The sequence below is a fragment of the Aspergillus flavus genome, chromosome 8 (genome assembly GCF_009017415.1).
Source record: "Aspergillus flavus chromosome 8, complete sequence".
Taxonomy (NCBI): domain Eukaryota; kingdom Fungi; phylum Ascomycota; class Eurotiomycetes; order Eurotiales; family Aspergillaceae; genus Aspergillus; species Aspergillus flavus.
Genome location: NC_092403.1, coordinates 1,638,819 through 1,666,041, shown reverse-complemented (window position 1 = coordinate 1,666,041; position 27,223 = coordinate 1,638,819). Strand labels below are relative to the sequence as shown.

The window sequence follows — 27,223 nt, the reverse complement described above, 5'->3', positions numbered from 1 at the left end:
ACCATAGTTGGCGCCATAACGCCATCTTACTTCGCACATCGTACATTGTATGACTCATGTATCCTTCATTATTACTAAGTTGAATCAACGAGCTATTGTCCCAGGGGCCAAATTTACTGGGGGGTACTCGTAACCCTGTCTTGACTTCGCCGATGGTTATAGGATTGTTGCTCTTACAGCGTTTGAGTTTGAGAAACTCTCCCAGTTTCTGCTGACTGGGGGCGAGAAATCGGCGGTTCTGACCAAGCCAAGAAAGCCATTACCGCGTTTCATAAGGTGAATCCTCGTCGTACAAGCCACACAAGGATCTCTCATGATTTCCATATAAATTCGACTTCTTACGTTCACTTCTTGCTGAGCCCCGTGCCGCTGCGTTGCGTTGCAGTTTTGCGGAACGTAATTATCCTAGTAATGGGTTGTGTGAGTTGTCGACAGACGTTCTTGAAGATCTAAAACATGAGCTTAGAAAGGGCAAAGTATGTCATATTAGGTTGAGAAAAGGTTGAATGGCCACAATGCCCAATCGAATGATATTTCCTTCAACGGACAGCTCAAGCGTTCTGAAGTCAGAAACACCGCAGGGTAGCAACCTTCTAAATAGTGTGGTGCCATACACTTTCGCTGTCTTAGGTGATTGTAGACTTTGTACCGTTCAGCAGAACTGTCGGGCCCAAAGCGATTATATGATTTAAGATAGGGCATCGAACAATAAGTGTTTTTGAGGATCGCAAAGAAGAAGTCTGATGACGTAGAAGATCATGGCTAAGTAAGCAAAAAGAAGCCATACACCAAGCACAAAAATGTATATACATGCTTAGATTGTCAATTCATCAGGGCTCGCTGGGTTATCTACCAGATGAACTCCCTGTTTCAGGTCCAAAGAATTCACAACTGCAAAAGCTCTCCCCCTTCCTCGTGCAATAGAAGATCTAGTTTGGATTCTCTAAATCCAGTGGGTCGGAGCAGATGGTGAATAGTGGCTTTGCCCTCATAGACCCAGTACTGTGCAGCAGCAGCGATTATCAACGTCTTGTCTCATTGCGAACTCCTTTGGCTCCAGCGTCTTTTCAAAAGCATCGACTGTATGCAGCAAGGCTCTGTCATGAGCGCTTAAAAGGGATGAAGCTAGAAGGCGCGCTGTAAACGCTTGGTAGTTTATCCACTTTGTGGCGACGGAATCAGACAAATACTCAATCTCTGATTCCCGAGCCCATAAAGCTATGGAATCGATGATTAGCAATCATCATAACTACTACCAAGGGTCGTGGTTAGGATACTTACAGTCATGGATGTCGCGCCAACACCGCGGAAAACCAAATTCTTTTTCACCCGGCCAGTCCTGCTCATTGGGCTGTGATGGCTTTGGGAGAGAGAACAAAGCTTCGATCAGAGCTATGATGCGATCATGGGCTTCTCCGTACTCTTCTGCTATGGATAGGAGCATCGCCCAGACCCTGCTGCTTTGAGTGGAATGCCATTGAGGCGCGGTGGGGGCTGTTAAGCTTGAGATTGTGTCTTGTAGAGGGAGATTGCCTTCAAGGTAGGACTGTAAGGTCGCGAGTTCGGTAGGATCAAGAAAAAAGAGGTCTTTGTCGTGGGAGATACGGGTGAACCACTCTGCGTACTGGCTCGCCATGATGAAAACTGTGTGATGCCATTCAAGTATTTCCCTTCAGGTGCATATAAAGAAGCGAGGTGCGATACTGCTTCAGGATATAAGAAGATCCGTTAAATAGTCTGAATGACAAGGCATATCCCTGGGGCTTAGATCCTAGTTGTAGGCCTTAACTATGCTGACTACGTGAGGGCTATTTTTTGTCCGTATGGCTGATCACAACCAGTTTGGGAACTCACCCCTCTGATATCTTCCTCTGCTGACATCGCTAACGTAAGACGACCCGATTTGCAGGGAGTGATTTGACTGTTACCCTTGTCATAGGAGTCATTCGTGGTTGCATGTTTGAGTCTTAGTCAGATTGATCATACGAAACATGAAACATGGAATAATTCAGGCATCCGACTGCAGAATGATCGCTGCTAGATAAGCGATCGAACCAGGATATCTTACTCTTTTGTTGAAATGCGGGGAAGAGGGGCGAAGGCTGTGGTTTCCAGACAAGGTCCAGCTTTAATATATCGCTAGGGAGCGTACTGCCATGGCACACTGACCTGGCTAGCCATTGCATTTTTCACCCGTTAGTAATCGGCGATATTGTCGGTATTTGGAAGGTAGTCTGCCACTGTATATATGGATAAGAAAATCCTCGTATGGTCAGCTGCCCCGCTCCTCAGCTTCTGAGTTGCTCCAGCCCATGATGGTATATGCTATTTACGGAATATAAATCCCGATAGAGTAGACGAGAACCCCCGCATCGTGGATCTACTCCAGGATAACGAGTGAGTTACGATGCCAGCGAAGAGTGAATATCATTACCCTATCTAGTGTATTCTCGCCGGGACTTTCCAAATTAAGCCTGGATTTCGGCGAACTTTACTCTCCCTAGGAATTACCTTACTGGAAATTGATGCACAGACAATAGTAATGGATGCCACGGGATATGTTATAAAGACGCCCAGAATGTCGAGGAAAAGATAGATACAGAAGGAAGGAGATATATTCATGTCTAACATATACGAGCCAGATACTCATTCCCCATAATCTGGACGAGATGTACAGCTTACTTCTTATTGTCACTCTCCACTTCCTCCTGATCTACTATATCATCATACCAATTATTAACTACTTCCGCGACCCCAAAGGCCTCCGGAAGTACCCCAACCTGACCTTTGTGTCCGGCATCTCTGACCTCCCACTCATCTACTACTCCCATAAAGGCATCCGTTCGCGTGTTCTCTTCGAAGCACACAAAAAGCATCCGGTCCTCCGAATTGGACCCAATAAACTCTCCTACGCAGACCCCGTTGCCATAAAAGACATCTACGGACACGGCACAAAGTGTACCAAAGATGTCTTCTACTCAGCACTATCCGGCTCACACTACCACCTCGCAGACGTGGTAGACAAGGAAGACCACGCTCGAAAGCGCAAAGTTCTCTCCAATGCCTACGCCATCAAGAACCTCGAAGGTTGGGAATATAAGGTGGCCGATATGACGCAACGCATCATCAAAGCATTTGACGAGAGATGTACCAGTCCCTTGCCCAAGGGCCGAAATCCAGACCCGCAGGACCTCACGATCGATTATCGCATGTGGACGAATCTGTACACCATCGCCGCCATTGCTAATATTGGACTCAGCGAAGATATTCGATTCCTGGATCAAGGCAATGATATTATCTCGTCGGAGGCAAAAGACGGGACTGTGAAAAAGGTTCACTTTCGGGATTGTCTGTACGCCAATGCGTCAGCTACTTCGACCCTAGTATGGGCCTATGACTGGTACGAGGCCCTGGTCCGAGTCAGTAAATTGGTGTCCTCGACGTACCGCCAGAAATGGAAGTTGGCTGAAGATTGGGACGGGATCGTGAACAACCGAGCGACAACCCGGTGGAAGCGATATGAGAAAGGAGAAAAGCTCGATGACTTCTTCTCTGCGCTCATGGAAGACAAGGCGGGTGCTCCTAATAACCTCGAATGGGGAGAAATTGTAGCTGAAGTGAGCATCATGATGAACGCAGGCTCTGACACCACGGGGATTTCCCTGAACAACGTGATGCTTCTCTTGTTGAAAAACCCACACTGTCTCGAAAAGCTTCGGGAAGAGATCGACGGTGTCCTGGAAGACGATGAGGTTATTGCACCTTATGACAAAGTGAAACATTTACCCTACTTGCGAGCTTGTCTCGATGAGAACATGCGCATGTACCCACCTGTGTCATTTCACGTTCCGCGCCGGACACCTCAGGAGGGTACCATGATTAGAGGTGAATTTGTGGCAGGCAACACTTCCGTTGGTATTTCGGCGTATGTGGTTCATCGCAACGAGGACATATTCCCAGACCCAGACACATATAAGCCTGAGCGCTGGCTCGGTGATAAGGGACGCGATCTTCAGCCGTATTTTGTTGCTTTCAGTGCGGGTGCTAGAGGGTGCATCGGTCGTAATATCAGTTATCTGGAACAGACTGTTCTTCTAGCTTCACTTGTGCATCGCTTCGAATTCGCCTTGCCATCGCCGTCCTGGGAGCCGGTCAGACATGAAACGACGAATTTCAACTCCGGACCTATGCCGCTGAAGGTGTGGAGGCGAGCGAGTAGGGTATATGAAGATAATTAGCCATTAAGTGTGCGATCAAATCTCTAGTTCATAGATTCTTAATTCAATTCAACATTTTTCTGCGTTTAGATCAAGGCAATGCTTATTATGCCAGTCTCAGGAAACTGCTGACAGGGTCAACCCACTTTCTCAAGTATAAAACTATCATAAAAGCGCACACCATAGCTGGTAACGCATATACTAAATCAGTGGCCCTTGATTAAAAGCATTCCTTGTAATCGTGAGACGATCTCACTAAGTGTTAAGCAGGATCTGAGGTTAAATCCGAACTTCGAACATGCCATATCTGTATAATGTACTTCTACTCCAGCTTATATATAAATCTAGCAAACTTTCATGCCTTTTAACTGTAATGAGAGTTCAAAACAACCCAGGAAGCCCAGTTCCTTATATTCGGACTCTCTGTGCGAGACTAAAGCGAACCGGAAAAGATTAACGACCTTTGTTCAACAACTTCCATCGCCGATCGCAAAACCATAGTATACCTTCCACCATAATATCCAGAGTATATTAAAGCTGACCATGCGTGAGGTTCACAAGGTTTGTGCATAATTATGAGGTACGATCAAGATAGGAAATACCAGAGAGATCTGGAGGCTACCAGGTCAATAGCCACGACTACCGACATTGATTGACCTTGGCCAGTAAAACCACATAAAAAAATAGTAGGATATGCAAGAATAATTCACAGTTATAAGACTATTGGGAAGAATAAGCCAATAGAGTAAGAGCCAAAGTTTCCGCGGTACGTTACTTGGTAGCTAGGAATAGAGAGGCAGTCATATAGTCTAATACTGCAGGTGCCAGGTAGATAGGTTTAGTAGACGAATCTAAATAAATAGACGACTTACTACTCAATAGTGCAAGATATCATATAGGCAAATATTGTATATGTACAATTTTTAAATTGTCTAAAGGTAAGTTCACAGAATATTCATCGTAGTATATAGGTATCATCATGCACAAAACTCAAAAATGTTGGACACATTTGGTCGTTAAAAAACCGTAAAAGAAAACAATCTAAAGAAGGAAGCTGATAACTGTAGCCGCGGCACAGATAGCAAGGCTGGGTCTCCAAGCAGGGGCAGCATTCTCCTTATCCTTGTCGGACGACGAGGAGGTGCTGTTCTCCGACTGCTTACCGTTAAGATCACCAGGACCAAACGGCTTATATCCGCCGCTAATACTGGACGATTTCTTGGCGGAATCCTTGACGCACTTGCTGTCATCTGTGTAGGCTGACCATGCAGCTTCCCATGCGCTTTCAGGTTCGAGCAGCATCTTGGTGGTGTAGAAGATACGGCAGTCAGCGTCTTCATAGATGTACTGAAGCGGGGTGCCTGATTCATCACCCTTGCGGATCTGGTCTTGAACCTGAATACGACTGCTGGAATCGCCGGCACGAGTGAGAAGCACGTCGGGGTTGGCAAGATTTGTGAGAGAGTTGTCGTCGAGGGTATCAATGCCCAAGGGAGCGGTGAGGTTCATCATTGTCTGCAGGGAAATGGGAATAGTGTACAGGGGAATGACCTCTCCCCCCTTAGAGCCACCAATGGTTTGCATGGCACCCTCCTGGGGACGACCACCAACGGCAATGGCTTTGACACCGGCAATGTTCTTCAGCTCCTCGTGGAATGAAGCGCAGGAGGATCCGCAAAGACCGTCAGAAAGCATGACGATGTTTTCCGCCGCAAACGGGGGGTCTCCGGCGGGAGGGTTCAGGAATTTGAAGCCCGTCTGATCCCGGATGCTGACTGGGTTGCTGTTGGACATCTGTGTCATGTAAGCTGGGAGTGCTCGTTGTTCTATGGCTTCCTAGCTTGTACTTACGTTGTACCTCATGATAGTGGTGAATTCATCACCATTGTACTTGTGAGGGCCGTAGAACTCATCCCATGATTTAAAGTTATCGCCATTAACATCGACAAAGTTCCAGTAAGCCCAATACCTGACGAGGCCAACATCGGCGAAACCTAGACAAGTTAGCATTACTTTAATTCACCGCGGAAGCGTTCTGCTTACTCTCTCCAGTAGCCTTTTTGATCAATGACTGCACAGATTGATCCTCATAAACCGAATTAATAGCTTCACCAATGAGCTTGTACTGCTCCTGCGCGCGATATCTCTGAGCACTAAACGGCACTTCACCAGGGAAAAGTTGCATGAAAGTATCGAGAAGAAGGTCGGTGTCACCTCCACCGTTCTCCCGAAGGTCAATGACGAGCTTCTTCTTGCCCGCATCTGTGCAATTGCCCAAAAACTGCTTCACAACATCCTGGAACTCAACAGCAGCATCCCCCCTCTCGTCCGAGGATGTGTCAAAGGTAACAATCTTGAGGACAGCGACGTCTTCGAAATCAGATCCGTTCATAAAGTAACCTGCGACCATACCACCGCTGTGTTCAACAACCGGCTTGGGGTAGCCGTCACTAGGGATGCTTTGCCTTTTCCAGTGATGAGGAGCTCCCTTGTAGGGCGTTTTCTTCATGGAGGTGGTCATTGCCTCGATGCCAGCAAAGCTACCGGTGCAGAGTTCTTCGAAGAACGACTTCCCACTGGTTACTGCCGTTAAGTTTTGACGTACCTCGGCGTAGTTCTTGATAACACGAGTGGTCTCGTTTTTAAAAGTGATATTCGTCGTTGCTCCTTCATAAATGCCCAGACCAATGTTAACAAAGCTGCCCACTGAGGCGGCTGCGTTACCCCTCCACATGAGGCTGTTATACCGGGCGTCGGGGTCGATGTACTGCTCCTGGGCGGCTATCTTGTTCAGATACGTTTGCGTGTCTTCGCCATTGATTTTAGCGATTGGGGAAATCTCAATGCTATCGTCGGAGTCTTTCTGCACAAGATCCGCGACAGCATAGGTTTCTGGCACACTGGTTCCGTCCTCTGAGACGGTGGTCACGGGAATCAAACGTCCAAAAAAGAAGACTTGGAGAATATCGGGTACATAGTTGAAATGGAAGTTGCCTGTCTTCAGGGTCAACTTGTTGATCGCGAGTTGCACGTCGTATTCACTGTCGTAGGAGGAAAGGTTCTCTTTGATCTTGTCCAATTCACCAAGGAGGTCAACGGAGCCCAGTTCCCATGATTCGGGGGTGTTCTTCAGATAACCAGTCTCCGAATGCCACTCCCACAGGACCTTGAGCTGATCAATGAGTGTCTTATCTTGCTCCACGGCCACTGGGACGGATTTTAAGCACTCATAGGCGGTCTGGGCTGGGATGACCTGATTCTCATCGGCGAGTTGGCTAGCGAGAGCACACGGTTCCGAGGTGTTGGACGGTGAAGCACTAGACGAAGTGGATGGACTGCTCTGAGCAGCAGCCAGAGCGGCTGAAACCAGAGTGATGCCGAAAAGACGCATGTTGTAAACAGCGCCCCAGGTCTGGTTTCTCGGAAGCTGCGGAAGAGTGTTTCTTGGAGGTTAACAATCAAAAGACTTCTCAAACAACGACTGATAGCGCGACAGAGCGCACCATTTATAACACGAGGAGAAATAGCCCACCATATTCTTGGCAGCAGGGAAATGAGAGGCGCAGCCTAATCAACTCTCCGAGGACAAGGCTGCGGAGGTGGGTCGGATGTTAACTTTGACTGGGGCTCTCCGAACGGTTTTCTTTTTTGGGAACTTGCGAACCCTAAATCACTTGTCAAATCTTCATGATATTCTGAGTACGACGTGGGCGCTAGGGAGAATATCCCAGTACAATAAGCACTGCCCGTAAGCCAGCTGAACCCGACACAAACAAAATAGCGTAACCACTCATAAGCTTTTGATTGTTTACTTTTTTTTCAGGTCTATATTATAATTCTATCTTGTTGGTCACTTTCGTGCCTACATGATGGTATACTTGAGTGTTGATCTGGTTCCTTCGCGGCGAGGCTCACTCCGATTGACCCTCACATGAGGCTATGGTGAATCGCTGACAAACCGTTCCGAAATTTCTATCGACAAGGCATCTTTCCTAAGGAAGTAAAGCGTCCTAGGGCAAACCGACAGCTCACCTTCCTGATGGAGCATAACGCAGGGACTCAAGGACTTATGGTCTGGAAATCCAGGGTCTCTGGCCCCCACGGTCGAATTTCAGCAGAAGCCATCATTGATCCACTCTCTGAGGTCCTCAGGCGTGATTGCTCAGTGCTGCCTGCTGCTGAATCCATGGTACAAAGGCTGTGAAGTCTTGGCATCGTGCAATTCAATCTCTGCCATAAGCTTGAAAAGGATGCTAGAATTAGGGGCCGAACCTCTACCTATTTTTGTTTCTGGCCCAGAGACCGACTGTACTCCGAATTGGAGACGGCCGTTGGCTCCGTTACCTACGAGGCAAATCACTTTTATGTTGTATTGTTCACTTGTGGACCTCTAAGGAAAAGGTCATGACACCTGGCAGCGTTTCGACGAACAGAGATCAGTTGAGCAATTCCATGGCTCCGTGTGTGGAGGCCCAAGTCATCGACAATCGTAGAATATGAGTTGGGGCGTGGATGAGTGCCAAGAATGCAGCCTGGAGGAGTTGGATGATCCTGCTTCTTGAGTGACAAATGGAAACCGTAGTTCTGCGGTGGGGAAGAAATACGGAAACTTGGCAACGAAAAACGACTCAATCCTCCATTGACGGAGTACATCAACAGTGGATGCGTCGATTTAATTTGCTGTATATGTTTCCCTGCAATTTCATGTCCTGAATCCAAGTCATTCTTTGATCTGTTGGATCAATTACCGCTGTTTCGGCAGTTAATCAGTGAAAAGCGCTTGGCGATGCAGCCTTCGTTCGTAATCTCAATTTCCCCTATTTCTTTCTTTCTCTTCTGAGGCTGAGGATACGAGAATGTCTCTAATAGAGGGAAATTGCAACCCCCTCGGCCAGCTCCTGCTTGCAAATGGATATCGCATCACGTGCTAGGGTTTGCTCCTATACGATGACTCGATCATGATCTCAGTCGGAATTCCACAGCGAATTATGACAGGGAACAATAGTTACAGCTTTGCATGACTGAAGATGGACCGCCTTCTCAAAGAATACGACAAGCCTGCGTTTTTCGCTTATCCTTACCTCTTATACTCTCTGGACCACTAATCTCTGGACGGCCATAATGATAGGCTGCGGACACATCTTGGCTCAGCAGTATGCCGAAACATTACATCACGAGACTGTACACACTGTCGCGACTTAGATAATTTTTGTTTGACAGAAAACCAATTCAAAGCGAACTTGACTCTTTGATCTCGATGAACCCAGATTAGGTCACGCAAGAGCAATGCTGAACTGTGAGTGGCTCATTACCTCGATGCGTCGGGACGTTTATATCGCCGAATACGAACGTAACCAAGTTTCTGGAGGGCCAATGGACTATAAATATGTGAGCACAAACGCGCACTGAGACAAACACCCCGAAATGATGTCTTTCCTTTACCGCTGGTTCGGTCCCTTGTACGATGCTATTCTATGTCCAGGCCTCCCTTGGAGCATTCGCTGGCGCCTTCTAGCATTACAGCCCGTAGTATTGCTTACAAATGCAATTCAATATTGGCGTGGTATACGCTCAAAACATCCCAAGACCACCATCTGGATTCCCTTGAGGCGTGCCCCGGGCCACTCTGTTCGCGCTATTGTATACCACCCCCTCGAAAAAGCGTCAAAGGATGGACCGCGAGCTCTCCACCTCAACATCCACGGCGGCGGGTTCCTTGGAGGTCTCCCCGAAGGCAACACACCGTTCTGTGACCGAATCGCGGCAGAGACTGGGGCGGTGGTGATATCAACATCTCACCGATATTCCCCGCGGTATACGTTCCCCGTTGCGCACAGGGATGTCCAAGATGTAGCTGAATGGTTAATTGAAAATGCGGGGAGACTCTGGGGCGCCGATCCGAGACTGATGAGTGTGAGCGGATTCTCAACTGGAGGGAATCTGGCCTTGGGCGTTGCGCAATGGTTGGCCCGATCGGAGTTTAACGTCAAGGCAGCTGTGATGTTTTACGCACCCGTGAGTTATACCTCCGTCAATAGGCGCCTGTTAGATGCTTGAATGAGATTAATCTTGACTTATCCACAGGTCGATCTGCGACTGTCACCGTGGGAAAAGCCGAAGCCAGCCAAATATCCTGAGAAAGATCCTCTAGCTTTTGTTTTGCCATTGATGGACGCATATGCCGGTTCAGAGCGAGAGAAGTATCGGGATAGCCCAATACTCCATCCCATCCTGGCAGATATCGAGTCACTGCCACGGAATATGCTGTTTCTTTGTGCGAAGGTCGACATTCTTCTCCATGAGCAAACGGTGTTTGTGAATAGACTGAAAGATGAAGCTGCGGCCCTTAATCGCAAGATCGAGTGCCCACAAGAACCATCACAAGATCATTCGAGCAGTAAGGAAGACAGAGTATCGCTAGTGTCAGAATTCGAATCAGCTGCTCGAAGTCCATATAACATTGAGGCCACGTTTTTCGACGATCAGATACATGGATGGATTGAGAGTATGTGGCTATAATTTTGATGCTGTTATACACACTAACCATGGTTGCTAAGCAGTACCTTCAATGCTCATCGATACCAAATTGAGAGACCAGGTTTTTAATGATGCAGTGCGGTTTCTGGACAAAGTCTATACTTCCCAAGGATAAGCTGGCTTTCCTTACCAGAATTTGACGGTCGGAGGTAAAACGGTAATCTCTTGTCCAATCCTTCATTCCCCCCTCTTCATATGTACGTAGCAATTTAGGCTCTCCTCACTTATAATAACATTAATAAACAAACTGGCTCGGTATCTAGTGGGCTATCTGGCATGACGCTATATTACAGAGAACACTCACAGCGAATGGGGGCTACAAAATGCAAGGACTGGCCACGTCAGCGACGGTATGCTCACAGCGCCTACTTGCAGCTAAACATATTGGCGAATCACTCAGAGACCAATGAATCGAGCACATACTGCGCAAGGCTGTGACGTGGAGCAGTAGCCTTCTCTCACACCTCGGCGCTTGCGGTTCATAAACGTACTGCATTGCAGCAATACCCCACCCATACACGCACTCTCTCTCCCCCTCTCTCTTACTGTGCAAGCTACGAAACTCATGATGGTACGAACCACAGAATACAAGGCCGAGTATCATCACTTCATTCCGCGGTTTCTCCTGCGCCAGTGCGCAGCCCTCGAGCAACCCCCACCTACGCGTCGCCAGAGAGGAAGAAGGCCACGCAGCCAAAGACCACAAGGGCAGCCACCCAAGGACCCGTTCGTCAACGCGATAGACTTGAGAAAGAATGCCCTGGTCCAAGTATCGATATCGCGCGAGTTTGGACTGGTGGACATGTATCGCGATCAAGGTTACCAGAACCCAAGGCATATCGAGGATAATCTTGGAAAGTTGGAAGGTCATGCTGGTAGAATTATCAAAAAAGCGTCAGATACATTCAAAGCCGGTCAGACACTTGAATTAACTCGCCGTGAAAGGGATACTATAAGGAAGTTCCTCTTCCTGATGAAATACCGAAACTCTACTTTCTATGCTCGATACAACCATGACAGCATCACGACCTATGATTCGAACGACAAACACCGCTTGGAGAGCTACATGCGGGAAAAGAGATTCAAATCGCCTCGTGATATCTGGTACGCCAATCTGAAGACATTCTTGGATCTAGAAATGGATCCAGACATGCAGTGGATCAAGAAGGTTCACGAACGGGCGTTCCCAGACGATGCAATGATGTTCATCCATCACATGCAGTCCAAGTTCATGGCATTCTGCCAGCCTTCATCGGAGGAAGACGAGTTCATATTGACCCATAATGCGCATGGAGTCTTTGAGGGCCCTTCAGATGTCCAGATTGACCCCACCACCGGGGGAGCAATCGAAGGGGCGTACACGGAATACCATAACTTTGCTCCAATTTCTGCGAAACTCATCATTATCTTGAGAAGCTCATTGCTTGTAGACCCCTCTAAGGAAGGCGCAGAGGATCTCCAGGAGGAGTGGGAAAACTTGCGGGAAGAAGTCAGAAAACAGCATTTATTTCCTGATAAGGCCGCCGTCTCGCTACTGGAAAGCCTTCCTATAAAGAAGCGTGGGAACTCGTACTCGACTACCATCAATGGGAAGCTCGTTTTAAAACCGAACCGAGGCCCTCGAGGCGAAGACAGGTTCTACTTTACCTGTTTCCGCATATCTTCCTACTATGTCAATTTGATCAATAGTATCTTCCTCGAGCAGGCAACTAAAGGGGACACTATAGTCTACAGATCTAAATCGGCTCTCGGGAGAACCCTCAAATCATACCTCGAGATCGGTAGGGAGGGTTTCAAACTGGTAACCGATGAGGCTAATGACCCTCACCTGGCATTTTTGAAGAAACTAGAGAAGATTGCAGGGAAATTAGTTGGGAATGTCTGCCTTAGGTACAAGGCCATCGCACCGCCCAAACCCCAGACCCATATGTCCCAGTGGGTTGCACACTTAGTTGGGTTGAAAGTAATGGCGTTGTCAGGGAATTCAGACGCGCCAGAAGTATATAAGCTCATGAAACCAGATAGTTTTCTTTTCCCCTTAAATAGCTTTGCAGAGTATGATCGTTAACTTCAATCATCTGCAGATGGGGGATTAGACACATATTTTTATGATCTCATGCAGTCGCAACTTATGGTTTTCTTGAAGATCAAGATAGATGTGATTCTGAGCCGTTCCAAGTTAACACAAGATGACAGGTTGGAAGTTAAGTATCAGCTGCAGCAGCTTTACATGACGTTTCCTGCACAGCGCGTCTGGCTTTACGTGAAAATTATGCGAAATCTACCCAACTTTGACGAACGAGACTTCAAAAAGCCGATTCGTGAGCTGGAGATCAACGGGCCTGAGGATGATGTTGCGAAATGTGAGTATGCACGGCCCAAATTTCTGCTAAGTAATGTTTATTCAGCTCGATCACAGTGATTGCTCTATATCCATCACGGACAGATCAGCTCACAATGTTGATGTTCTATAAAGCCCAAATGACGGCTTCATTCCTTATATAACTAGTCGAAACAATGATTATCCCCGGAAAGCCTCTCCCTTAGGGAGATCCATGAACCCATACATGTTCATTTTGGGTGCGTCTTCCTGAACCTGCTGGGCCCATTCCGCCAAGTGCTTCATGAAGAGCGCCAGGTTCTTTTCGTCACTTAGATCGATTGGCTGCTCATCCTTGCCCACTTGCTTCATTTGCGTACCCGCGGCGGCGCTTGTCAAGCCAAAGTTCTGCTGATCAACCTTTTGCTCAAGCACACCAGTTACTCGGCCCTCGAGGATATCGCGAGGCAGGTTAAATTCTTGACAAGCAGGTCTAGCCAAACCGACACCATCCACCGTCTCCAGTGCAGCCACCATTCCCGAGGCCGTCCGAAGACCGCCAGTAACGTAGCTCTTTGTTTTACTCAGCACAGGGGTAATCATGGATGCAAATTCCAGGAAGAACGCCTCTCGGTTCCTGGTGGAATCCCGCTCGCGCGAGAACGCCGGTGCCTCATACGTTCCACCCGAAAGCTCCACAAAATCGAACTCATTTTGTTCCAGAATCTGACAAAGTTGTTGGGCTTCAGCCGGAGTGAATCCCTCAGCCTGGAACTCGACTGAGTTGATTTTAATACCCAAAATGAACCCTGAGGATGACGGCAACTCCTGTCGAATAGACCGGGCAACCTCCACAATCAGACGTGCCCGGTTCTCCAAGCTTCCACCATACTCGTCAGTCCTTTTGTTCGTGGTCTGCGACAGGAACTGAGCCAGCAGATACCCGTGCGCGCCATGCAGCTGGATTCCATCGAATCCCGCCTTGTGGAGATAGACCGCAGCATGAGTCCATCTTTTAATGAGATCCCGGATCTCATCCTTAGTGGCAGCATGCGGTTTCGCAAACTTCATCTTGAGCGCCTCCGTCTGCAGCTGCACATCACTCGCCGATACGGGATCGGCCTGCACCCGCTCTTCAACCTGGCGACCGGGATGACTGACCTGCGCTACAATCAGACTGCCATGTTTCTTCGACTCCGCCGCCATGCGAGAGAATGCCTCAAAACGCTCTCCATGGAAGGGATTCTCAAGATCAATGATGGGGTTTCCCGGGGCCTCCAGCTGATCATATGCGAGCATAATATTTCCGGTGGAAATCATGCCATAACCGCTCTCACCCCAGCGCTTGTACAGGTTGATCAATTCATTGCTGGGAATTCCGCGCGCTTTCAGATCTGTCGGGGACCAGGACGATAACCGCTCCGTCATGGCGCCCTTGTAGAAACGGTTGGGCACGGTTCGCTGGCTGAAGGCGAAGTGGAGCGGCTCCCCTAATGGGGTTACATCTACCGGGTCAGAGTGGTATCTCGCAGACATATTGTTCCTGAAGTCGTATCGAGCTCTAAGAACGGTACGGATATGAGATCAGTGCGAGAAAAGTGTCGTGAAAACGCAAGATTGCAGTGAAATAGGAAGACGTTGCCGCCATTTTGACACCAGCTATACTAATCAAAAAATAAGATTGATTTCAAAGCACGATGGGTCTCCAGTGTCCCCATTCTTGGCCACGGAGCGAATGATCTTTTGCAATTCGATCCCACAATTCAACTCTTGTGCCGAAATTACTGCATTTGGACAGCACTACTTACTAAGCGGGAGAAGCTGGTCTGCACAAGAGTTATGCAGGAACGCGTTAAGCCTAATCTAGGAGAGCCGCCCGCCTTACTCATGCCTTACTAATCTCCATTCTCGGACAATTCGAGAAAATTCAATCACGTGATGTATCGATGTTTTGCGAGAGTTTCGCATTTGCAAGCGTGTGAAAGACCGTCTAGTTTATACAGGAATCTACTCTCCAGGTCTAAAAGTACAGAAGTTCAGCGTATCCATCACAATGCCATTTTTCTCAACGGCTTTCTTTCTTCTTCCCTCCAGCTCATACCCCGCCTTCACCAACACTCTTTGACTGCCATCGTTCCCTTCATAGACCTCCGCCTCCAGCCTCAAAACATGTGTAAAATTCTCAAAGGCCCAAGCAGTCATTGCAGATAGTGCTTCCGTAGCAATCCCCTTTCCCCAGTGGTCTTGGCCCAGCCAGTACCCGATCTCCATCGTCCGATAGTACACATCGTCCCTAGCTTTTAACCCAATCGCTCCGATGGCGACATTATCCTCCCGCCGGCTAATCACGAAGTCCAGGATCGGTGAGCTGGAGCTCGCGATTGAAATCCAGGCCTTCGCATCTTCGATGGTGTAGGGGTCGGGGAATCGATTGCGTAGCCAACGGGCGATTTCGGGGTTGTTGCCTTCCTTGGAGATGGCTTCTACGTCGCCTGGGTAGAAGGGGCGGATGAAGTAGTTGGACAGTTCAATGATGGGGGTCGGTGCCTCCATTCCTTCTTGAATTATCATCTTAGCGTGTTGGTATGTTTAATATGGGTGTAAAAGGTACTGTATTGCTGTCTATTTTGATTAGTGGTTATACCCCAAGATGCGTCGCATTGCTCACATGACAAGTACGCTCTATGATCTTGGATTTCATGACCCTTCGGTCGATTTTATTTTATTAGGGTGCAATATGTGGAGGTCGTAGGAGCAATGTTAAATCTGGAGAAGGAGATTCTGGTCTGTTGAATAGGGTCATAGTTCCTATATATATATAGGTGTTCTGAGTCAGACTGACTCACTGCCTCGCGGAGATCTTGCGATTGTTGGACTAGCCATCTTCTATGTTATCAGTTCATATAATTTACACTGGTACTGGGGTCTGGTGCGAGTAAGCGCTAAGGAGATATGGCGATGCTTTGACCAACAAAGTTCCAAAAAAGCTTCATTGAGTGGTTTCTCATTAACTCGAAAGTACTCCGAGTTAAAGTCAGGGTACTTGGAGTACACTGATCTGGGAAATGCTTGAAGGATTAGCGCTCATATTGACAATGGATTTATCTGCACTAGAATCGAGTAACAATATCCAGCTAAGAACGGTGGCTTTCAAATAGTGTGGTGCTTGAAGTTGTTCATTAGGACCAATCTAGACTGTGATGATCTCCACATTTCCGCAATGAGTGGAGATCTGGGGAGGGAAAAAAAAAGCCCTCGCCAGAAATATGTAATTATGTCATAGTCGACTACTCGTAAGTAAAAGGATTCCTCTGAAGCTTTTTTTCTTGCCAGTACCGCTGCAGCAGGCCCACCAGGGTGGTACTGTGCATCGCCAATGTAACTTGTCCAGTCGATGAACCGGGGTTGCTATAATTAACTGCCAGCCAGCATTGGGAGTCTGGGACGCATCATCCAGTGGTGAGAGTGGAGATGGGACGGAACTAGCAGCGTATCATAGCCGCATTTGGGGAGCACGGATCCAATTTTTCTGTGCATGGGGCGTTGAATAAGCAATCAGTCCCCTCCAAAGACCCCTGACTCCACGATCGACAGGGAGTCAGGGTCCTCAGGGCCTTTCGTTCAGTCCAGTTCTTCTCTCCATCCTGTTTGCCCGTATGTAACCTCAACCCTAGTCAGGTGACATCCGGGAAGAGGGAACCACCAAGTAAAAGTCCAGAAGCGGACGAGGCAGAGAAAACACAAGACAGAGAAGTGGAAAACTAAGACTTCTCTTGGATGACGCACAGGAGGGAATGATTGGTCTCGTTTCACCAGGGCCGATCTTGCCAAGGCAGCGTGGACTCCAGTCGACTCCATAATGATAGGGACTTAGTCAGGTCAAGATGGGGCCATGAGTGCGCTTGGCACGGGTCACTTAAATTAAGCCTTGCGGGATGCAACTTTTCCCTCTCGTCAACTCTCCTCCAAGCTTTTTTTTTTTTTTCGATGTCTCCGGTCACTGCTGTATTGCTTATTGACTGACCGACTTCAATCCCCCATAAACTAAACTACCGGAGAGGATGCACTACCTCACCAGTCAACAGCTATGCGCCACTTTGTTACTCCTCTTTCTCCACGCCCAGACCGTGTGGTCGGACTTGGGTATTGTCGCCAATAATGAGGGTATGCTTCTTGTCCCCTCCTCACGGTCGCAAAACTGTCCGACATGCGCTCCAGGTCTCTCAGTTCTCTAACGCAGAATTCTAGATTCATTAAAAAAGGGCGCCCAGGAAATTATCCCTCCGATGATGGAGTTCTACAAGGAGAACCAGACGGAGGGGATTCCCGGCAAGCTGACGGACACTTGGTATATCGCCGGGAGTATGTTCATGACGTTAATTCAATACTGGCAAGCCTCGGGCGACGACAGTCAGAACGCGGTGGTGTCGCATGATCTCATGTTCCAAGCGGGCGAGAATTATGACTTTTTCTCTTCAAATTACAGTCAATGGCTGGTACGTCGTCAATCGTCGTCTGCCTTGGGCGCAAAATCGCTGACCGTCACGTGCGCAGGGTAACGACGATCAAATGTTCTGGGGTCTGGCAGCCATCACGGCCTCTGAGGCTGGATTCCCCGAGCGCGATGGAAAACCCTCGTGGACCTCCCTCGCGCGTGCGGTCTTCAACGAGCAGGTCGAGCGCTGGGATGGTCAAACCTGTGGGGGTGGTATGCGCTGGCAGGTCTGGCCCTACCAAGCTGGATATCAGTTAAAGAACGCCATCTCCAACGGCGGTCTGTTTGAATTGGCAGCGCGATTGGCTCGATTTACCAAAAACGAGACCTATACCGAATGGGCCGAGAAGATTTGGGACTGGTCGGCCAAGTCGGGGCTGATGGACGTCAACAAGTGGATAATTTTCGATTCGGTCAACAACGACGATCAATGTAAGAGTCCAGACAATCTTCAGTGGACCTACAACTATGGGACCTATTTGTCGGGAGCAGCCTTCTTGTACAATTACGTAAGTCCTTCTCACGTTGCCCATGGGACCCTTGAAGTGCTCCCTAACGCATGCCATCCCGCTAACGATCCCGTAACAGACCAATGGTGATGAAAAATGGCTGAATCGGGTCAACGGTCTGCTCGGCACGACTCTCAAGACCTTCTTCCCGGAAAAGTACGGCGGCAATACTATGTCCGAAGTCGCATGCGAGCCCATCATGTCCTGTGACAGAAACCAGATTGGGTTCAAGGGTTACCTATCCATGTGGTTGGCTTTCACCGCCATCCTCGTGCCGTCCACCAAAGATCAGATCGTCCCCAAGCTGCAAGGGTCGGTGGAATCCATCTCCAAGATGTGCAACGGCCAATCCGACGGTCAGAGCAACCTGTGCGGTCTCACCTGGGGCGCCAACAAGTTCGACGGGGTCAAGGGCCTCGAAGCGCAAATGTCGGCCCTGGGCGGAGTCACGGGCAATCTGATGCTCATGGCAGCCGAATCACCCAACACGATTGATACAAACCCCGACGCGAAGGAACACAATGTGCCCTCCTCGGGAGAGGGTAAGGATCCCTCTAAGCCGAAGCCGATCACCACGGCGGATCGAGCGGGCGCTTGGATCCTGATGGTGATGATGATTGCTGCAGTAACGGGGTCCGTCGGCTGGCTCGTCAAGCCTTGAGTCGAGCAAGTCTAGCTTTGTAGGATTCGGTTGCTTCCATGGCTGGTTGTATGTATATAATATTTTTCATTTTCATGGTGTTTGCTTGGGAGAGGGTTGGGATCTGTACATCTGGGCATTGATTGCCTTTTCCCCGTTTTTTTTTTTCTTCGGATTTTTCTCTTTTCTTAAGGGTGCTGATTGCCATTACTACCTATACTACACACTGGCCCCTCGGTGCCTGCGGCACGCGGAACGAACTAGATGTCGGACAGAAAGCCCAGATTCTACCTTAAATCTCTAATAACAAAGAGTTTATGAACCTGATATATACATCCCATTATTACGGGTCATACTAGTCAATAGTACTGTACATCAACGATGGAGTCTATACCCCACCACCAATTCCTCCGGCCTTTCTCCTCTTCAAATAATACTGCACCCCCAACGCGGCCGTCAATACCCATGACGCCCCAGCCAGGGCACAAATAGCCGTCAAACCATGCAGATATCTCGGTTGATCCGATGTGCGGAAAATCTGTGACCCGGAGATACCGGCGCAATTGGCCGCCATAACAATCAAGCTGTTAATCACCGTTAGCCAATGTCAAGAGAAACGAGGCAATCCACGTGTGGAAAGATAAAACATACGCCATGGAGACACTCCGCTCTTGGGGAGTTTTGCAGTAGACGGATAACCAGCCGATGTTCAGGATACTGTTGACCTTGTGAGCATTCAGGACATGGGGAACGGGGAAAGGGAAATGAACGTACTGCATGCTAGCATAGATTACATTAGCCACGGCTATGACGCCATACTTGTGCCAACTCGACGAGGAATAAGGCATCGTCCGCAGACAGGCATATGAAATCACGTTCCAAGTGATGGAGAGGAGAACGAAGGGACCTCGGTGGCCGGTGCGATCTCTGTCTCAAACCAATTAGCTCATTTCAAAGTATACGGATGGTCGAAGAGAGGCACTTACGCGAAATAAGACAACACCAGACACCACACCATGCTGCAATAAATCGGCACCGATGCCAACGCATTCGCCTGAATGGCATTGAACCCGAACGACTTGATCATGCTTGGCGTATACTGTGTCAGACCTTGGAACCCTGACATGGCGACGAGGGTAATGAAGAAATGTTGGAGGGTGGTCGGTTGGCGCACGGTATTCCAGATATCCTTAGCCGTGATCTTAATGTGGCCGTGGGCTTTGTGCGGGTCGTCAAGAAGGACTCTGTTGCGGATGATGTGGGACTCGCGTGGGGTGAAATAGCTCCAGCGTTTGAGGCCGACAAGGGCGTAACCATTTCCTGCCTTGGGTGGGACGAGGAGAGTGAAGATGATGCCGGCGAAGATTGTTATTAGGCCTTCGACTATAGAATCGGTCAGGAGGTGGTGCTGCTGCTGGGATTGGCCCTGATTCACGTACCCAGGAAGATCCATTGCCAGCCGGCAAACCCGCATTTACCGTCTAGTTTTAGTAAACCGGCGGAGATGAGACTTGATGTCGCTGCTGCGAACATCTGTCCAAAGAAGAAGAGGGTGGTGCGGAAGCTTGTCTCGCCTCTCTTGTACCATGTTGAAAGATAATACAATGCGCCTAATCCACCCATTAGTGCTCTATTATTCTCAGTCAAGTCTTGGGCAAACATCCGTACCAGGAATGAACCCGCCCTCCAACAATCCCAGCAACAGTCTCGTTACCAAATAAGCAGGATAGCTCTGCACGAACGCCTGAAAGGTCGCAACAAGACCCCAGGCGAACAACTGTATTGAAAGCCATATCTGCGGGCCGATCCGCTGAAGGATGATATTCGAAGGGATTTCCGTGATGACAATACCGGCCGAGAGTAATTGTGTGCCGATATTGATTTGGTTCGTTGTTATCCCCAGGTCCTCTGTGATAGTGGACGTGAGCGCGGCGCTGATGTTTCCGCGGTCGACCTGGAGGGCAAAAAAGGCGAGACCAAGAATGGGGATAAGGATAAAGTCAATTCTGTATCGATAAGATAGAAGTGTGGTGGTTAGTCATGGTCATTCAGCTACTATCTGGAAGTATATATGCGGTTGCTCACTTTCGACGAAGCGCATTCTCCTCCTTATCATCCCAATCTTTGATAATTTCTCCATCCGACGACTCCTGATCCGTGGAGATTTCGGTTATGATCTTTTTCTCCGGTGGTAGATCATGATCGAGTGATGAATGTTGATCGGGTAAAGAAATCATAGCATTAATATGGGGGAAAGGAAAGTTAGGGTAATATTTCGAATTTACTACTTAGAGTAATCCCCTGAGAGCAATATTCTTTTGTTTTTCTCTAATCTCATTCCAATAGAAATTTCCCGATCGGCAGGTACATAATATTTATAGGTTTTCCGTATTATCTTGGACAAGAACATTGTGTCTGGGCTAGATTTTATCCACGATATGCTGCGAGACTGGGGCTTGATGGCGCAATCAAGCTATCTACGCGTCAATGCCGACCAACGTCCCTCTAATTCCCCTAACGCCAGCCAAGCGAAAAAATAAGTTCAGACAGCAGAGAAAACGGATAACTTGATTCCCGAATTCATTTCATTATGGCCCCTTTCTATAATTTGATTGGATATCCTGATCAGAACAGATTAAACGAACCTGCACTGCCTTTGTGGTTCCTCCGTCGGCAGTTCAACCACATTTATGTGGATAATAGCCGCTCTACAAGAGGGGGTATATCGTGATTTTAGAAGCTCGAAGCAATGTAAAGCAGAGACCAAAGTCATACACAACATGTCAGTTAGGTAGCTATTACATATTATTAACGTACATGCAACGCGATTATCCAAAACATGACGAACAGTACACAAAAGCTAAAAGAAAGAATGTACATCCTAGTTCACATCAAACCTGTCAAGGTTCATGACCTTAGCCCAAGCGGCAACAAAGTCCTTTACGAATTTGCCCTTTCCGTCACTGCTGCCATACACCTCGGCGATGGCGCGCAGCTCGGCGTGAGATCCGAAGACCAGATCGGCCCTGGTGGCAGTCCATTTCTTCGAGCCGGTTCTGCGGTCGGTGCCTTCGTAAATGTCATTGCCACTGCCAGATGCCTTCCACGAGGTGTTCATGTCGAGGAGATTGACAAAGAAATCATTCGTCAGCTGGCCCGGCCGGGTAGTAAACACTCCATGGGCGGAGCCATCGTAGTTGGCATTCAGAGCCCGCAGACCACCAACAAGTACCGTCATCTCAGGCGCAGATAGAGTCAGCAACTGCGCCTTGTCAACCAGATAGTGCTCGGCTGGCACCCGAGCAGTGGATGTGCCATAGTTCCGGAAGCCGTCTGCCACAGGCTCCATCTGATTGAATGACTCGACATCCGTCTGGTCCTGCGAAGCATCCATGCGTCCCGGCGTGAAAGGCACGGTGATAATATGGCCGGCATCGCTGGCAGCTTTCTCGACAGCTGCGCAGCCAGCGAGCACAATGAGATCCGCCAAGGATACTCGCTTTCCGTCGTTCTGGGCGCTGTTGAATTTGTCTTGGATGTCTTCCAGGGCCTTCAATGCCGCCGCAAGCCATGGCTGGTTATTCACTTCCCAGTCGCGCTGAGGGGCAAGACGAATACGTGCACCGTTGGCGCCGCCGCGTTTATCACTGCCTCGAAAAGTCGATGCTGATGCCCAAGCAGTCGAGATGAACTTCGAAGGATCGACGCCGGTGGCGAGGATATCCCGCTTGAGTGCGGCGATATCGGTCTCACTAATTACCGGATGGTTGACTGCTGGGATGGGATCCTGCCAGGACAGCTCTTCAGCGGGGACCTCTGGACCGATATAGCGAGCACGCGGCCCCATGTCCCGATGTGTCAGCTTGAACCAGGCCCGCGCAAAGGCTTCTGCAAACTGATCCGGGTTTTCCAGAAAGCGGCGCGAGATCTTCTCGTAAGCAGGATCGAATCGCAGAGACAAGTCAGTAGTAAGCATCTGTGGTCGGTGCTTCTTGGATGAATCGTATGCATCCGGGATAAAGGCATCTGCGTCCTTAGCTACCCATTGGTTCGCACCCGCAGGACTCTTGGTGAGCACCCATTCGAAGCGGAACAGGTACTCGAGGAAGTTCAAATTCCATTGGGTTGGAGTCTTTGTCCAGGTTACTTCCAGACCACTGGTAATGGTATGCGCGCCTTTTCCCGAGCCATGGCTGTTTTGCCAACCCAAGCCTTGTGCCTCTAGACCAGCAGCCTCAGGCTCAGAACCAACGTGGTCTGAGGAAGCCGCCCCGTGTGTCTTTCCAAAGGTATGACCACCAGCAATTAGCGCAACAGTTTCCTCATCATTCATTGCCATGCGAGCGAACGTGGTACGGATATCCCGAGCTGCAGCGACTGGGTCAGGGTTCCCATCGGGCCCTTCCGGGTTCACGTAAATCAAGCCCATATGAGCAGCTGCGAGTGGCTTTTCCAGTTCGCGAGAATGTATATCGCGATGGGATGCTTCGTCGGCAATAACAGCACCATGCTTGGAAGATCCGGCAAAACCATGGGAATAGCGCACATCATTGCCGAGCCATGTGGTCTCTCCACCCCAGTAAACAGATTCGTCCGCTTCCCAAGTATCCTTACGTCCACCGGCAAATCCGAATGTTTTGAAGCCCATAGACTCTAGTGCCACGTTGCCCGTTAAGATCATCAGGTCAGCCCAGGAGATCTTGTTACCATACTTTTGCTTGATCGGCCAAAGCAGGCGGCGAGCTTTGTCAAGACTCACGTTGTCCGGCCAGCTGTTGAGTGGCGCGAACCGCTGTTGACCTTGTCCACCACCACCTCGACCATCAAAGGTGCGATAGGTACCCGCACTATGCCAGGCCATGCGAATGAAGAGGCCACCATAATGACCAAAATCCGCTGGCCACCAATCCTGCGAATCAGTCATCAGGTCTTGCAGGTCCTTCTTCAGAGCATAGTAATCCAGGCTGTTGAAAGCCGCAGCATAGTCAAAGTCTGGATCCAATGGGTTCGAAACCGTTGTGTGCTGGCGGAGGATGTTCAGCTTTAGCTGGTCTGGCCACCAGTCGCGGTTTTGGGTGCCACTGCCCGCAACGTTGGGCTTCGGCGCTTGGTTATGGAAGGGACACTTGTCTGCCATGATGGGCAAAGCTGGAAACGCAGTTGTAGTGTGTTAAGATTGGATTGTTCGTTGTATAAGAAAGATGTAAAGGATTTGATTGTGTCATGACACTTCAGCAGCTGGTAGTGAACAACCATGGTCTTTATATTGTTTCTTCAACACCCATGAGTATGGCTTCATTAGTAAGGCGCTCTAGGTATTCATCACCTAAGCGAAAAGCGGGGTCAATCAAACCGGCAGTGAATCGAATTCTCCTTTCTCGCTTTCAAGCCCTCCTGGTTCTCGACCGTACATGATCATGCGCCGGGGACATCCTCAAACATTCCGGCAACGTCATTAGCTGTCCCACCAGAAGGAATATTGTGTCGCCTGACAGTATGGTAGTCAGTGCTGAGGACCGCTAAACCAATGAACGAATAGTCCAAGAAATCGCTCTACCCAAGGACCAATGAGCTAAGACTTGTTGACATAACCACGATTCCGATTACTCAATAGTTGACCTGCAGATTACTGATGTGCAGCATTCCCCACCTACGATCTAGAAGGCTCAGATCAGAAAGATTTGGCATCAAGTGCCGGTTTTCGGCATGAGCCCTAACAGTGGTGGGAGGTTAAGTGAACGTTAGCAAGCATCCTGGTCTCGAACCGATTTTTAATAAGCAGGGCCTGACTTGCCTTCGAAGCGGATTTAGGTTCCAAGTTGGGGTAGGGTTTCGCCTAATCAGGAAGGTCTAACTTGATGTAGCCAAGGGCGAGCTGGTCTTGGCAGCATCCCAGATATAAAGTCTAATCGAGTAATTCTTGACCTTGCAGTGTGTCAATAGGTCTTGCTGCCGAGCTACTATCCTCGGTAGCGTGCAAGACCCTCGGTAGAATATTTGCTACTCTTAGAATAGTACTAACCACCATTGCCATCATACGTATGATTCAACCGGGGTGCCTAGACCACGCGCAATGTGAGGACAACAGCTCATACGAGGAACCTGATTTGTAAACTCCCATTGTGGACAGGTATACATGGATCCGAAGTATCTGGTTCCTTGTCAGGAGAACAGCTGAGCTGAAGGGGCTGGATTACGAAAATAATGCCTTCGGTCCCTTCGGAGCCCGAGCACTTTGCTCCCCGAAAAGTGGACTGATCGAGTCGGTATGATGTTTGCTTCTGGTGCCTGAGCCTTGTTCGACAGGGAGTGGATTACGGCGGAACCTAACGTCACGGCATGAAGAGTTCTACTAATCAAGGTGGGAGGCATGTTGACTAAGTAAGGATACATGAAAAAGCCTTTTCTAAGAATAGTTTTGGCCTTCTTGCTTTACTATCCTGCAGCTTGTAGTGCGATCTAAGCTTTATACAAGGTATCCAAGAATCCTTCTGCGAATTGATTGACCATGGTCCTATCCGCAATACTTCCCCCTACACCATAGAGCGCCGCACTCTTACCACGCTGGCGTACGATGTGTTCTCCCTTCTGCTTCTGCTCCTGAATCTGAAGTAATATCTCACTGATGACATCAATCAAATCCGAAATGAGACCATCCACAGCTTCAGCCGTGGGTATGGTGAATGCACAATGAATAGCCGGTGGAGACTGCAACGCATTCAGATGCCATCCCCTAGCGTCCATGGCGTCGGCAATATCATATGTCTCGATTTCATCATTTTTACTTGTAAATGCGATGACGCTAACCATGGGATACCCAATGATCTCAATATGGGGCTTCAAGATAGGATTTGTGAGTATGGCAGCCTCAAACTTTTTCGCAGCTCCCACAATCTGGCGGCAGCTGCTTATATATCCGGACTCTCCCATTCTCACCAATGTAGCCCAGGTGCCTGCAATAAGGGAGCCAGGACGAGAACCTGCCATGGATGGCGAAGCATAGGCACCACCAGACCAATCGGGAAACAAGAAGTATTGATAGTTTCGGTATGATCGATTGCGATACAATAAGACCGAGCTGCCTTTTGGAGCAAAGCCATATTTATGCGTGTCAACACTGATGCTGGTGACTCCCGGTTGCCGAAAATCAAAGCCACCGCTGTTGTCGTATGGAGACGGGAAGCCCGACTTTTGCAAGAACGCAATAACAAGTGACCCCAAACAGCAGTCAACATGAAGTGGGATATCATTTTCAGTTGCCAATCGTGAGATCTCTGGGATATCATCGACAATGCCGTGGGGATAGTTCGGTGCAGACGCGACTAGCAGAACCGTGTTACGATTGATCAGTCGACGAATTTCGGTAACAGATGCTTTATACTCAGGCGCCGGGCATGAAAGAAGATGGAGTTTGATTTTGAAGTACTGCGCAGCTTTGAAAAATGCTGCATGAGCTGTACTGGGGATTATCATCTCCGGATTTGTGACGCCGCGCTCAGCTGCAGCTTTCTCCCGAGCAGCCAAGCATGCCATGATGATGGATTCTGTACCACCGCTTGTGGTTACTCCAGCCCCATCTTCGGGGCCGTGGAAGGCGGCTAGGATCTGGATTCTCTTTCGTCAATCACTTGCGGTAGAATTGCCTTGATGCTCACATACCATTGCTACTATTTCTGCTTCCATCTTTCTAACTCCTGGAAAGACATCTGGGTGGATTGGATTCGAGACACTGAATTTGCCAATGGCTCTAGTTTGCATCTCCAGCAGTTCATTGCCCCCATGGTATACTGCTCCGCTAACCCGGCCATCCTCCCATCGTGTATGGTCTAAGTTGTGGAGTTCGTTCAACTCCGCTTCGACTTTCTCGATATCCCATCCTTCTTTAGGAAGTGATAAATTCCTTCTGACATCAGCTCCATGCCGAGCCAGTTTCTGCACCATTGAGTTCGATATTGCCTCGATATCTTTGTCCACTCGTTTGAATTTCCGGGGAGCTGCTCGTGTCTCTAGAGATATCCATCTCCGGCAGTATTCCAAGGCATTTGTCAGAGTTCCAGCAACACCGTAGCAAGTGACGTTCTGATAGACCGTAAGGACACTTCGTATGATAAGAATAGTACAGACTAATCGAGAAACAATGTCGTACTTCGATGTCCCGCTCAGTTGCGTCAGGGGCAACCAAACCGACTTTGCCGTCTGATTAAGAGCATACATGGTAACTCCAATGAACTAAGTGTGATTTAAGGAAATTTAGAATCAGGAATAGACATGGAACTAGCGATGTCCTGCTCCCAACGGCATAAATAGGTGATCGCACTTGGAGCTTTTTCGTGTGATCCCAAAGCCGAGAGCCGAGACGAGCAAACTCTACCAGAAATCCATCTCCGAAGACCGAGAAAGGAGTTTCATAAGTTGGCAGCGGAAACTTTGGTCGGATTACAGCCATGTAATACAGCTAGAGTTATGTGTTGATCGCTACTTTCCTGAACCTCGAGTCCTCGATGC

The 27,223-nt window shown here is 48.8% G+C and overlaps 11 protein-coding genes across 11 annotated transcripts; 4 read left to right on the top strand and 7 right to left on the bottom strand.

The window, feature by feature from the left end:
• Nucleotides 1–988: 988 nt before the first annotated feature.
• Nucleotides 989–1,636, bottom strand: F9C07_12792 (uncharacterized protein; the record flags this gene model as incomplete). Its single annotated transcript, XM_041295314.1, has 2 exons — nucleotides 989–1,218; nucleotides 1,282–1,636. 2 exons carry the CDS (start codon nucleotides 1,634–1,636, stop codon nucleotides 989–991), a joined length of 585 nt encoding a protein of 194 aa, XP_041151194.1.
• A 1,033-nt stretch (nucleotides 1,637–2,669) lies between these two features.
• On the top strand, nucleotides 2,670–4,238 carry F9C07_12791 (cytochrome protein; the record flags this gene model as incomplete). The annotated part of the gene is made up of 1 exon (XM_041287494.1): nucleotides 2,670–4,238. The coding sequence occupies one exon, from the start codon at nucleotides 2,670–2,672 to the stop codon at nucleotides 4,236–4,238; it is 1,569 nt and encodes a 522-aa protein (XP_041151195.1).
• Nucleotides 4,239–5,258: 1,020 nt separating this feature from the next.
• Nucleotides 5,259–7,608, bottom strand: F9C07_12790 (uncharacterized protein; the record flags this gene model as incomplete). The annotated part of the gene is given in 3 exon segments (XM_071507895.1): nucleotides 5,259–6,053; nucleotides 6,069–6,211; nucleotides 6,261–7,608. 3 exon segments carry the CDS (start codon nucleotides 7,606–7,608, stop codon nucleotides 5,259–5,261), a joined length of 2,286 nt encoding a protein of 761 aa, XP_071367379.1.
• Nucleotides 7,609–9,644: 2,036 nt separating this feature from the next.
• F9C07_2205959 (lipase/esterase family protein) lies at nucleotides 9,645–10,869 on the top strand (the record flags this gene model as incomplete). Its single annotated transcript, XM_071509621.1, has 4 exons — nucleotides 9,645–10,232; nucleotides 10,302–10,614; nucleotides 10,657–10,722; nucleotides 10,778–10,869. The coding sequence occupies 4 exons, from the start codon at nucleotides 9,645–9,647 to the stop codon at nucleotides 10,867–10,869; spliced, it is 1,059 nt and encodes a 352-aa protein (XP_071367378.1).
• Nucleotides 10,870–11,077: 208 nt separating this feature from the next.
• Nucleotides 11,078–13,259, top strand: F9C07_2076210 (uncharacterized protein; the record flags this gene model as incomplete). The annotated part of the gene is made up of 4 exons (XM_071508820.1): nucleotides 11,078–11,104; nucleotides 11,206–12,778; nucleotides 12,839–13,117; nucleotides 13,174–13,259. The coding sequence occupies 4 exons, from the start codon at nucleotides 11,078–11,080 to the stop codon at nucleotides 13,257–13,259; spliced, it is 1,965 nt and encodes a 654-aa protein (XP_071367377.1).
• Nucleotides 13,260–13,275: 16 nt separating this feature from the next.
• On the bottom strand, nucleotides 13,276–14,610 carry F9C07_12787 (NADH flavin oxidoreductase/12-oxophytodienoate reductase; the record flags this gene model as incomplete). The annotated part of the gene is made up of 1 exon (XM_041287500.1): nucleotides 13,276–14,610. One exon carries the CDS (start codon nucleotides 14,608–14,610, stop codon nucleotides 13,276–13,278), a length of 1,335 nt encoding a protein of 444 aa, XP_041151198.1.
• A 471-nt stretch (nucleotides 14,611–15,081) lies between these two features.
• On the bottom strand, nucleotides 15,082–15,775 carry F9C07_2077505 (acetyltransferase; the record flags this gene model as incomplete). Its single annotated transcript, XM_041287501.2, has 2 exons — nucleotides 15,082–15,645; nucleotides 15,743–15,775. The coding sequence occupies 2 exons, from the start codon at nucleotides 15,773–15,775 to the stop codon at nucleotides 15,082–15,084; spliced, it is 597 nt and encodes a 198-aa protein (XP_041151199.2).
• Nucleotides 15,776–17,135: 1,360 nt separating this feature from the next.
• On the top strand, nucleotides 17,136–18,739 carry F9C07_12785 (glycosyl hydrolase family 76-domain-containing protein; the record flags this gene model as incomplete). Its single annotated transcript, XM_041295326.1, has 4 exons — nucleotides 17,136–17,238; nucleotides 17,323–17,570; nucleotides 17,629–18,078; nucleotides 18,158–18,739. The coding sequence occupies 4 exons, from the start codon at nucleotides 17,136–17,138 to the stop codon at nucleotides 18,737–18,739; spliced, it is 1,383 nt and encodes a 460-aa protein (XP_041151200.1).
• Nucleotides 18,740–18,906: 167 nt separating this feature from the next.
• F9C07_2205954 (major facilitator superfamily domain-containing protein) lies at nucleotides 18,907–20,955 on the bottom strand (the record flags this gene model as incomplete). Its single annotated transcript, XM_071509620.1, has 8 exons — nucleotides 18,907–18,978; nucleotides 19,113–19,302; nucleotides 19,370–19,435; nucleotides 19,493–19,645; nucleotides 19,705–20,101; nucleotides 20,158–20,328; nucleotides 20,387–20,724; nucleotides 20,804–20,955. The coding sequence occupies 8 exons, from the start codon at nucleotides 20,953–20,955 to the stop codon at nucleotides 18,907–18,909; spliced, it is 1,539 nt and encodes a 512-aa protein (XP_071367376.1).
• Nucleotides 20,956–21,599: 644 nt separating this feature from the next.
• Nucleotides 21,600–23,855, bottom strand: F9C07_2237005 (heme peroxidase; the record flags this gene model as incomplete). The annotated part of the gene is made up of 1 exon (XM_041287503.1): nucleotides 21,600–23,855. The coding sequence occupies one exon, from the start codon at nucleotides 23,853–23,855 to the stop codon at nucleotides 21,600–21,602; it is 2,256 nt and encodes a 751-aa protein (XP_041151202.1).
• A 1,322-nt stretch (nucleotides 23,856–25,177) lies between these two features.
• F9C07_12782 (putative sphingosine phosphate lyase) lies at nucleotides 25,178–26,932 on the bottom strand (the record flags this gene model as incomplete). Its single annotated transcript, XM_041295317.1, has 2 exons — nucleotides 25,178–26,323; nucleotides 26,378–26,932. 2 exons carry the CDS (start codon nucleotides 26,930–26,932, stop codon nucleotides 25,178–25,180), a joined length of 1,701 nt encoding a protein of 566 aa, XP_041151203.1.
• Nucleotides 26,933–27,223: the final 291 nt, after the last annotated feature.